At 49.1% G+C, this 12,043-nt stretch overlaps 1 protein-coding gene across 5 annotated transcripts; it reads left to right on the top strand.

Moving 5' to 3' along the window:
• Nucleotides 1-379: 379 nt before the first annotated feature.
• CD2BP2 (CD2 cytoplasmic tail binding protein 2) lies at nt 380-4,838 on the top strand. Of its 5 annotated transcripts, none has more exons than XM_060032066.1 (8): nt 380-428; nt 962-1,065; nt 1,292-1,424; nt 1,552-1,709; nt 1,794-2,229; nt 2,311-2,417; nt 2,484-3,216; nt 4,395-4,838. In XM_060032066.1, the coding sequence occupies exons 2-7, from the start codon at nt 988-990 to the stop codon at nt 2,613-2,615; spliced, it is 1,044 nt and encodes a 347-aa protein (XP_059888049.1). In that variant the 5' UTR covers nt 380-428; nt 962-987; the 3' UTR covers nt 2,616-3,216; nt 4,395-4,838. The 5 variants fall into 5 exon arrangements, with proteins under 5 accessions (XP_059888049.1, XP_059888050.1, XP_059888047.1 ...); XM_060032067.1 differs by lacking the exon at nt 380-428 and adding an exon at nt 440-612 and having other exon boundaries at nt 2,505-3,216; XM_060032064.1 differs by lacking the exon at nt 380-428 and adding an exon at nt 440-612.
• Nucleotides 4,839-12,043: the final 7,205 nt, after the last annotated feature.

Genomic DNA, 12,043 nt, shown 5'->3' with positions numbered 1-12,043 from the left:
GAAAGGGAAACAAGGGCAGGGACCCAGCGGCCCTGCTGGGATTTTGCCCCTCCATCGTGACTCTGGGCGCCCCTTTAGGTAAAGCGCGCTCCGCTTTCTCCCCAGAGCCTCTACTGCTGTAGGAGGGAATTGAGACCACTTCCGGCCATCCCTCTCGTCCGATCAGGGTCTAGGCGTTCATACGTGCCCTCTGCTCGCCATCGTCGCCCCACACGTCTCACGTCACTTCTGGGAGGGGGTGTCTTTCCTCGCTCAGCGCGTACTTCCGCCCTCTCCTTCAGTTAGTCCTCTAACACGAGTGAAGCCACTTCCGGCCTTCCCCGGCGCCTTCCGCAGTTCTCTTCCGGGTGGTGGCGGGCGGGTGACCCGGATGTAGTCCTGGCGAAAACCAGTCTCCCTGGATTCCCCCGCCTTTCCTGGGTCTTTAGGTGAGCGCGCGCCGGCGGGGTTGCTGGAGTCCTCGTGGCTCTGCTGCCACTCTGATTTGTACACAGCCCAGGACAGTTGGGGGTCACCCCACGGAGTCGGGAGTTCGGCGCAGGGAGGAGCGGGGCTGCCAGGGTGCCAGGTCCTGGGTTCGCCGAGGCCCCGCTGGCTGCGAGGAAGCTGGAGGTGGTTGAGCGGGTGTCTGCTCGCGGAGCAACGTCGCGCCCAGGACTGCGGGGGCCGGGAATGGTGGTGGTCACGCGGGGGAGCCCGTCTCAAGGGGGGGTGCCCGTGGGGAGCTCCTCCGCGCGTCCACCTCTCCATCCCCGCTCCAGCAGCTCTTTCGGATGCCAGACCAAGTCCTGGGGGCCTCTTGGCTGCCAGCTCCCCTTTCGGCCCCTGATTCTGTGCTCCCTCCCCTCCCAAACTGGATCCAGTACCGACTAAGGGAAAGATATGTCGTGCGGGAGATCCTCTCGCGGTGAGTATTCTCCTCACCCAGTTCCTTTAATCTGCACCCTTTTCCTCGGCTCAGCTTGAGAAAGGCTCCTCTGTCCAGTCATGCCAAAGAGGAAAGTGACCTTCCAAGGCGTGGGAGATGAGGATGATGAGGATGAAATCAGTCCCCCCAAGAAAAAGGTGAGGGGGCCAGATTCCTGCATTCTGGGGAGGAGTGATGGGAGGAAAAAAAGCTAGAAGCCAAGAGAGAAATCTGGAGGGATAAAGAAAAGGTGGAAAGGGCTAGCTTTTCTATGTGCTCTGAGAAATGGGTTTGCAGGATTTTCAGTTTGAGTCTAGATCCTAGAGTATTTTGAGTAATAGCCAGTAACCTGCATCTCTCTTGATTTCTGACTGCTGCCCACAGTTGGTGGACCCTGTGGCTGGGGCAGGAGGTCCTGGGAGCCGCTTCAAAGGCAAACACTCTTTGGACAGCGATGAGGAGGATGATGATGAAGGGTCCAGCAAATATGACATCCTGGCCTCAGAAGATGTAGAAGGTGAGCTATAGCCAAGAACTGACTTTCTGCTGGAGGACCAAATAGGGGTTTCTGAGGTCACAGAGCACAGGAGGCTCCTGTCTCATTTTTGCATTCCTAGCATGGGACGCCTGTGTCTTTGGTGCAGGTCAGGAAGCAGCCACACTCCCCAGTGAGGGAGGTGTGCGGATCACACCCTTCAACCTGCAGGAAGAGATGGAGGAAGGCCACTTTGATGCTGATGGCAACTATTTCCTGAACCGGGAAGCTCAGATCCGAGACAGCTGGCTGGACAACATTGATTGGGTGAGGGCCAGAGGTGGACGTGGCTGGGCCTGGGCCTTGCTGGCAGTTTGTCAGAAACAAAACCTTCCCATTTTCACGTTGCAGGTAAAGATCAGGGAGCGGCCGCCCAATCAGCGGCCGCCGTCAGACTCAGAGGAGGAGGACAGCTTGGGCCAGACACCAATGAGCGCCCAAGCCCTCCTGGAGGGCCTTCTGGAGCTGATGTTGCCAAGAGAGACAGTGGCTGGGGCACTGAGACGCCTGGGAGCCCGAGGAGGAGGCAAAGGGGGCAGCAAGGGGCCTGGGCGGCCCAGTTCCCCCCAGCGCCTGGACCGGCTCTCCGGGTTGGCTGACCAGATGGTGGCTCGGGGCAACCTCGGAGTGTATCAGGAGACAAGGGAACGATTGGCCATGCGGCTGAAGGGGTTGGGGTGCCAGACCCAGGGACCCCGTGACCCCACAGCCCCACCCTCCCTGGACATGTTTGCTGAGGAAGTGGCGGAGGGGGAGCTGGAGACCCCAACCCCTGCCCAGAGAGGAGGTAAGATTGAAGGGCAGAGGAGGGATGTTGTGGGCAGGGGCAGGCCCCTTGAGGTCCAGATGGCTCTGCCTGTTATTTTAGACGCAGAGTCGCCCGGAGATGGTCTGGCCGACGTGATGTGGGAATATAAGTGGGAGAACACAGGGGATGCTGAGCTGTATGGACCCTTCTCCAGCACCCAGATGCAGGTAAAATCCTTTCTTCTTCACTTTGCCTCTTCTCTCTCTCCCCCCACCCCATTAGTCCTCCCCCAGCTCTGCCCTCTCTTCTTGCAGACCTGGGTGAATGAAGGCTATTTCCCGGACGGTGTGTATTGCCGGAAGATGGACACCCCCGGCGGACAGTTCTACAATTCCAAACGGATTGATTTTGACCTCTACACCTGAGCCTACTGAGGGCCGAGTTTGGTGGCCCCTTCTTTCCTGGATTCTGCGGAGGAGGCCCCAGCTGCCTTAGGCAGTGAGGATATCGGGGGCCACTTTTCAGTCAACTTCCTTTCCCCAATAAAAGCCTTTAGTTGTGTATTAGGGCCTTGGCTGGGCTGATGGCCAGAAGTTGGGAACGTTTTCCAGACCCCTTTGGACTTGCTTTGGCCCTTGAGTGTTTCCTTTCATGAAGTTCCTCCTTGGGAGTTTGTCTCTGGTCCCTTGAACCACTTCGCCTTTGTTTACCAGTCCTCGGGGCAGAGCTGGGCCTGTCAGGTGTCTTGTGGCCTCCCAACCTGACTTTGTTCACCATCTAAAAATCTCTCCACTCACATGCCGTTCTCCAGAGTTCTCTGGCAATTCTTGTTTTGCTGTTTTTAGGTCTTTGGCTTTTAGGACCTAAGATGCTCTGCTTTTCAGCCAGTGCAGGACAGAGCCCCAGAAGTGGAGACTTTAGGCCTGGAAAGGCTGGGACATCTGTTGGGAGTGAGCAGGAAAGCTGATACTCACTGGCTCCCCACTGCCTCAGACTTCTTAGAAGTGGATAGAAACGGCCTCTTAGGTAAAGTCTAGACTCAATGTTGGCACTTGAAGGACCTTTCAAGGCCACCTGGGCCAGTCATGCTTTGTACAGGCACAGAGGTGGGCAGTGTCTCACTGGAGGTTACACAGCACATCAGAGGGCGGGCCCAGACCCAGTGGGCTCCCTTCGAAGACCTTTCCTGGCACCAGGGCTTTTCTGTCTGGCCTTGGAAGCCCTGTGGCTTACGTTTTCTGGGCTTCCACAATGTGTCTGACACTGGTTAGTGCCTTGAGGGAACTGAGAGAACTGGGCTGGTCACCTCCCAGGAATTCAGAGTCAGGGGGAGGGATTGGGAGGAAGACTGATATGCATAATTGTATAGTCTGAACCAAACACCTTCCACCTCCCACCGGTGCTGCCTTATGCCTCTTCTCACTCACACCAGTTAGTTCTCTACCTTGGCTCTCTGTTGGAGTTTTATGGGGAGCTGTAACATCACTCCGCAGAGATTCTGAATGAATCGATCTAGGTAATGGCCTGGTGTTTGGGGCTTTAAAAAGCTCCCAGGTGTTTCCCACATGCAGCCAGGTGGAAAACCACTGGGCCTGACTCCAGGACTGAGGTTACACCTGGGGAAAGGGGCCGTTTCGTGGACCCTGCTGTGGTGGAGCTGAGCATGGGTGTGGCCGGGGCTCTGGTGGAGTCTGTTACCTACGGGAGAGTCAAGCACCAGAGCCGTGGGGGCAGATGGGAGGGTGGAAGGAGTCAGGCTTGGAACCAGGAAAGGCTGGAGGGGCGGCATGGGGATACTTGATGCTCTAGTGAGGCACCCAACTTATATAATAAGTAACTACTATAATAACTAGGCCCATTCTAGTGCTAGCCCAGACCTGGATTTCATTGACTTTAAGATGCCTTCAATTGTAAGATGTCTTACTTTATGTGTCAGTTAGAAAGAAAAGCCTGCGCATTGCAGTTGTAAGATGTCATTGGTTCAGAGCTGCCTCCTGATTTCAGAAATGTTCCAAAGTGAAAAACAGATGTCTTAGGACCAGTGAAATACAGTGTTCACGTTTATATCCCCAGTGACCGACTCATGGGAGGTACTTAGTGTTTGGTGAATAGATGGAAGCTATGGGGGGCAGTTCCCCTGGATGTCCCAAAGGCACCCTGGGCTCCACAATCCAAAGCTGATCTCACCTTCCCCACCCGTACAGCCTCCTGTGTTCACCTCCCTGAAGACATCATGTGTAGGCAGAATAATGGCCCCCAGAGATGGCCACTTGTGAATATATGACTATATGGCAAAAGGGACCTTGAAATGTGCTTATGTTAATGACTGAGATGGGGAGATTATTCTGGATTATTGAGGTGGGCCTAGTGTAACCACAAGGGTCCTATTACATGAAAGGGACTGAGGCGGGTCAAAGTGAGAGGGAGATGAAGATGTTATACCCACGGCTGGGTTTGAAGATGGAAGAAGGGGCCATGTACCGAGGAATGCAGCAGCCTATAGAAGCTGGAAGAGGCAAGAAAACGGGTTCTTCCCAGAGTCTCCACAAAGAAATGCAGCCCCACTGTGGGTTTTAGCCCAGTGAAAACCATTTTGGACTTTTGACCTCTTCTAGAACTAATAAAATCGTGTTGTTTTAAGTTGTTAAGTTTGGGGTCACTTGTTATAGCCTCAATGGGAAACTAACACTCCATCCAGCTGAATGCCTCTCCTTCATGAGCATCAGTAAATTCTCTCTACCTCCGGCATGTCCCTGTTTCAAGCCCCTATCAACACTTAACTCCCTTGCCTTTAAAAAAACAAACTGTGTACATATTTATGTGTGTGTACATATATAAAAATGTATATAAAAATACATACATATTTTTATATAAGCTTTGTATATCTTACAGTAGTTTTGTAGATTAATAAAATTTCCAAAAATAGTACAGAGTTCACCCAGCTTCCCCTATTGTTAACATCTTTCAGTAGTACGTTTGTTACAGCCAAGGTACCAATGACCTTGCTATTTTTAAACAGCTTTATTGAGATAGAATCCACCCGTTTAAAGTACCGTTGTTTTTAGTACATTCACAGGGTTGTGCAACCATTGCTACAATCTCATTTTAGAACATTTTTCTCTAAAAGAAACCCCACCTGTCAGCAGTTCCTCCCTATTCTTCTCCATCCCCCCTCACCCTCCAGTCCCTGCCAACCTCTAATCTACTTCCTGTCCCGGTAGATTTGCCTATTCTGGACATTTCCTACAAATGGAATCATACCGTACATGGTCTGTGTTTTCTGTGTCTGCTGCTTCTACTTAGCATGTTTTCAAGATTCACCCATGTAATGTGTAACAGTACTTTATTCTTTTTTATTGTTGACTAACATTCAATTGTATGGACAGATTACCGCTCACTAAACCTCACACTTTATTTATATTTTACTAGCTTTTCCCTAATGCCTCTCTTCTGTTTCAGTGTCCCAATCTGGGACACTGCAGGACATTTAGCTGTCATGTCTCCTTAGCTTCCTCTGTCCTCAGACTTGTTTTCACTGACCTTGACCAGTTTGAGGAGTGCTGGCTAGGTATTTTGTCAAATTCCTAAAGTTTGGGCTTGTCTGGTATTACCCCCATGATTAGATTTGGGTTATGGGTTTGGGGGAGGAAGACAACAGAAGTGAAGTCCCTTGCCTTTCACTGAAACTTTTTTTTTTTTTTTACAGGCATCACTTTTTTTTTAAAATTTATCTTTGGCTGTGTTGGGTCTTCGTTGCTGTGCGCGGGCTTTCTCTAGATGCGGCGAGCGGGGGCTCCTCTTGGTTGTGCGCGGGCTTCTCGTTGCGGTGGCTTCTCTTGTGGAGCATGGGCTCTAGGCACATGGGCTTCAGTAGTTGTGGCTCGTGGGCTCTAGAGCGCAGGTTCAGTAGTTGTGGCTCACGGGCTTAGTTGCTCCACGGCATGTGGGATCTTCCCGGACCAGGGCTCGAACCCGTGTTCCCTGCATTGGCAGGTGGGTCCTTAACCACGGCGCCACCAGGGAAGCCCCTCACTGAAACTTTTAAAGGCTCCGCATTGCCCTCAAAGTTCGAAAGCTTGAAGCTGATAGGTTTTCCGTGGCCTGGCCTAAGCCAGCCCCTCCGCCTCCACAGCTGCCTTTGCTTTCCTTCCTCCCGGCCTCCCCTGACACCAGGCTGTAGGCTCCGGCCTGCTCCCAGAACAGGACAAATAACTCACTTCTCCAGGCCTGGCCAGTGATGCCCTTCTCTCTTCTCAGACTCTCCAGGGAGACCAGTGACTATGTCTGTCGTGCCTTAGCTCTAGGCCTCCTTTTCCTAAAGGCTTCCTGACTCCCACTCCCACTTCCCAGGTTGGTCAGCATTTCTTCCACAGCGCCCAGTAGCACAGACGTCTGATGCAACACCCAGAGCGGTTTTTCCTGGCCTGTCTTCACCAGTTAGCCTGAGACAGGGAATCAGTGCTGATGAATGAATAAGGAATGAGCCATTTCTTTCCCCCTCCTGTGTGTCAGGGGGACAGCGCCTTCCTGAGCCAGACTGGGGAAGTGGGAACCTGTGGGGCTGTTTGTTGCCCCAGAGGGGGTGAGGTGTGACCTGGATGGGCAGTGTACAGGTGTCTAGACCCAAGCGTCCCCCAGAGGGGCAGGATGGAGGGGTCTTTAGGGTCATTCTAACTCCTGGGGGTGTCACTGACCCATGGGCAAATTTATAGGAGGGGTTCAAGGTCAAACCCTTGACACCTGCAGGTGTCATCACTGCATCTGGGACACCAGACCCTCTGAAATGCAGCCTCTTGGCTTTGGCAGGCCATTTTCCAGAAGAGTAGCGAGAGTGGGGGAGGGTGAGTCTAGACACTCCTGGTGGAGGGCTGGGGTATCACTCTGCCCTGGGCATCTGGTGGGGCTCTGGGGGAGACAAGGACTGGGAAAGAGCCCAAAAGGGGTTAAGATTAATGAAGAATCAGCATCCACAAAGCCTGAGGAGTTTGGGCACCTTCACACCTTTGACACACCTGCCACCCCTTCCAGACCCGCCTGGCTGGCTGGAAGTCTCACTGCACAGTCACTGAACCCCAAGCTCCCAGGCAGTGGGGAGACCTGAACCTGGCAGCTTGCCTTCCACTCTGCTTCCAGCCAGAACCAAGCTGGAGCCCTGGAGATGCCAAGCTCTTTCTGGTGCTGAGACCCGAGAGGAATTCCTCTCAAGGGTGGATTGATTGATTGATTGATTGATTGATTTATACATACATACATACATACCTTGCGGCTTGCAGGATCTTAGCTCCCTGACGAGGAACTGAACCCATGTCCTCATCAGTGGAAAACGTGGAGTCCTAACCACTGGACCGCCAGGGAATTCCCTCAAGGGTGGATTTAGTAGCAGATGTTTTGCGCAGGATTCCAGGGTGGATAATGTTCCTTCAAGTCAGTAGCCATTTCTGAACTCCCTGTGGAGGCTGGGCTGTCCCTGGTCCTTTTCGGCCATTCCCCAAGTTCAATGATACACTTTCATTGTGGTGGGTTCACCACTTCCCAGACCAGCTTCAACCTCCTCCCGGGGGAGCTTCCCAGCACACATCTCCAGCTGGCTGGCTGGGGGCTGCTGCTGCCCTGTCCTCTAGGAGGCTTGTCTGGCTCAGCCTGCCCTGTAGGTAAGACCCCACCTCCCTGTGTAAATACTGCTCGTGACAAGTGTGTAAAACCTAGCTGCAGACGCTGATGCTGAGATTTGCTTGGGCAGCTTCTGGTTTTCCTGTTCTGATGCTATCATCCTTGTTGTTACTTTCCTGTTCTCCACCCACTACCCCACATATCTCTACCCAGAGTATCTCTGAAGCTCTCGGTGGCATCAGGCCCTGCGGCTCCCACGCCCTATTTTGGACACATTTCTCTGTCTCAGCCTCTTCACACTCCCTTGGACACAATGTGGGCTTTTGCCCTCTGGCCTAAGGGCGCTGCTGCCTCTTACCTGACCCAGACTTCTGAGGCTAAACCCATCTCTACTTGATAAGAGAAGAGGAGGGTGTTTGACATTTCTTTTTTTTTTCCGGTCGTGTGGGGTGAGATAGGGGTAGAGGATTAAGAGGTACAAACTACTATGTATAAAATAAGTAAGCTAGTGGTTAAGAATCTGCCTGCCAATGCAGGCGACACAGGTTCGAGCCCTGGTCCGGGAAGATCCCACATGCCGCAGAGCAACTAAGCCCGTGCACCACAATTACTGAAGCCCGCGTGCCACAAGTACTGAAGCCCGCGCGCCTAGAGCCCGTGCTCTGCAACAAGAGAAGCCACCACAATGAGAAGCCTGCGCACCGCAACGAAGAGTAGCCCCCGCTGACTGCAACTAGAGAAAGCTGCGCGCAGCAACAAAGACCCAACGCAGTCAAAAATAAATAAATAAATTTTAAAAAATAAGTAAGCTGCAGGATGTATTGTACAGCACAGGGAATATAGCCAATATTTTATAATAACTTTAAATGGAGTAAATCTATAAAAGTTTTGAATCACTATAAGGTACGCCTGAAACTAATATCATATTGTAAATCAACTGTACCCCAATTAAAAAAATAAAGTGACAGGCTGGTACTCAGATCCTCTTATTCTATTTTTTTTTTTTTTTTTTTTTGGCCATGCTGCAAGGCTTGTAGGATCTTAGTTCCCCAACCAGGGATTGAATCCAGGCCCTCGGCAGTGAGAGTGTGGCGTCCTAACCACTGCACCGCCAGGGAATTCCTGACATTCCTTAAGTATCTAAATAAGTTAGGAATATTATGTTTAATCTTCCCGACTACCTACTATTTAGTTACATATTTTCCCCATCTTGCTGATGCGAAAAATGAGGCTTAGAGAGATGAAGTAAACTGACCTGCCCAATATGGCAAAGTCTGAAAATGGTAGAGCCAGGATTTGAACCCAGGCCTGTGTGATCCTAAAGTCCAGACAGAATTTTTGGTGAGCTGTCTGTTCCAATTTATGGCCTATTTTTAAATTGGGTCTTCTTCTTGAGTTGTGAGACCTTCATATATCTCAGATACAAGGGCTTTGTCAGATACATATTTTGCAAATATTATCTCTCAGTCCATAGCTTTTCATTTCATTTTTAAAAATCAGTATCTTTTGAAGAACAACAAATTTTTAATTTTGATGAGTTCAATTTGTAATTTTTTTTCTTTTATAGTTTGTGCTTTTTGTGTCCTATTTAAGAAATCTTCATCAAACCCGGGGTAACTAAGATTTTCTATGTTTTCCTCTAGAAGCTTTATAGTTTTAGCTTTAACATTTGGGTTTATGATACATTCGACTTAGCTTTTGTATATGAGTCATTTCGGTTTTTTTTTTTGCATATGGCTATCCAATTGTTTCAGCACCATTTATTGAGAATATTCTCCTTTCCCCCATCGTATTGCCCTGCCACCTTTGCTAAACATCAACTGACCACATATGTGTTCATCTTTTTCTGAATTATTTATTTAATTTCATTAATTTATATGTTTATCTCTACACCAAAACCATGTCTTGATAACTGTAGCTGTATAGTGAGTCTTGACATCATGTAATGTACTTCCTCTTTTTTCTTTTTAAAAATTGTTTTGGCTAGTCTATGTCTTTGGCTTTCTATATAAATTTTAGAATCAGCTTGTCAGTTTCTCAAAAACCTTGTTGGGATTAGACTGGGATAGTGTTAAGTCATGTAGAATTGATATCTATTTCTTCCTAATAATATTTATTGATATTATTGAGTTCTTCCTTAAATATTTGGTAGAATTTACCAGTGGAGCCATCTGTGCCTGGAGTTTTCTTTGTAGGAAAGTTTTTTTCCTTTCCTGAATATTTCCATTTATTACCTTCAGTTTATGGGGAATGTGAAGGAATTCAACTGACTTTACAATGTCACCAGGAGAGAAATGCTGGAAACCTGAGGGTGAATCCTTTATGCTTCCAAATATTTTGAAAGTTGGCTCATGTAGAGACAAAAACAACAACAACAACAGCAAAACCACACCCCAAAACCCTCCAAACCAATAAATTTTGTATGATGAAAGAGTATTTCTGGGAATGAAAAAGAAAAAACTCTGCCTTTCAATGCCTAGAGGTCTGTGCTAGTTTTTGTTGTTGGTGTTGTTTTGCGGTACGCGGGCCTCTCACTGTTGTGGCCTCTCCCGTTGCAGAGCACAAGCTCCAGACGCGCAGGCTCAGCGGCCATGGCTCACGGGCCCAGCCGCTCCGCGGCATGTGGGATCTTCCCAGACCAGGGCACGAACCCGTGTCCCTTACATTGGCAGGCGGACTCTCAGCCACTGCGCCACCAGGGAAGCCCAGTCTGTGAAGTTTTGAAGATAAAGCTTTTATTTTAGGCACAGTGCTCAAATTGATTTCATAGGAAGGTTTAACTACAAATTGTTTCATTAATTATGTAAGTCTAATTCAAGTTTTCTTTTTTTTTTTATATGTATTTATTTATTTAGGCTGCGCCGGACCTTAGTTGCGGCATGCAAACTCTTAGTTGCAGCATGCGTGTGGGATCTAGTTCCCTGACGAGGGATCGAACCCAGGCCCCCTGCAATGGGAGCACAGAGTCTTACCCACTGGATCACCAGGGCAGTCCCCAAGTTTTCTATTCTTGAGTGAGCTTTGGTAGTTTATTATTTTTAAGGAATGTTTCCATTTCATCTATGTGGTTGAATTTACTGGCACAAAGTCATGTATGGAATTGCTTTCTTTCTTTCTTTTTCTTTTTTCTTTTTTTTGCTGTGCCTCTTGTGGGATCTTAGTTACCTGACCAGAGATTGAACCCAGGCCCTCGGCAGTGAGAGAGTAGAGTCCTAACCAATGGACCACCAGGGAATTCCCTGGAATTGCTTTCTTAATTTCATTTTTGAATTGTTTGTTGCACTTTGCATAAGTCATTCTACTACCTTCTGATCTCCATTGTTTCAGATGCAAAGTCGGCGTATATCAGTATTGATGCTTCCCTACACATGATGAGTCTTTTGTATTTGCTGCTTTTATGATTTTTCTTGTTGTCTTCCAACAGTTTGGCTATAATGTGTCTGACCGTGGATCTTTTTGTATGTATCCTACATGGTATTCATTGAGTTTCTCAGATGTGTAGATTATTTTTTCATCACATTTGGGAAGTTTTTGGCTATCGTGTCTTTTTTTCCCCTTTTCCCTGGTAAAGTACTTAATATTACTAGTTTCTATGAAGACATATTCCATGAACAAAGTGATTAAGATTTTGGTTTCTTAGTCAGATAGGCCTGGGTTTGAATTCCAGCTTTGCTACTTATTAGTGGAAGACAAGTCACTTCATTGCTCTGTGTCTAGGTTTTTGTTTACCGGTTTATTATACAGAATACTATAGAGGATATAGATGAACACCCAGATGAAGAAGTACATAGGGCAGCGTCTGGAAGGGTCCTGAGCACAGGACATTCTGTCCCCATGAAACTGGATGTGCCACCCTCCCAGTATGTAGATATGTTCACCAACTGGGAATCTCTGCCATTGTTTCTTCAAATATTTTTTCCCGCCCTTTTCTCTTTTTCCTTTCCTGTTGGGACTCCTACTATGCTTATGTTGGGACACCTGTTGTTCCATAGATAACTGAGCAAAGACTTATTTTTTCAAAAATATATTTATTGGGCTTCCCTGGTGGTGCAGTGGTTGGGAGTCCGCCTGTGGATACAGGGGGCATGGATTCGTGCCCCGGTCCGGGGGGAATCCCACGTGCCGCAGAGCGGCTGGGCCTGTGGGCCATGGCCGCTGGGCCTGTGCATCCGGAGCCTGTGCTCCACAGTGGGAGAGGCCACAGCAGTGAGAGGCCCACGTACCACACACACACACACAATAT

This window comes from Delphinus delphis, chromosome 15 (genome assembly GCF_949987515.2).
Source record: "Delphinus delphis chromosome 15, mDelDel1.2, whole genome shotgun sequence".
Classification (NCBI taxonomy): domain Eukaryota; kingdom Metazoa; phylum Chordata; class Mammalia; order Artiodactyla; family Delphinidae; genus Delphinus; species Delphinus delphis.
This window is presented reverse-complemented; position numbering and strand designations above follow the sequence as displayed.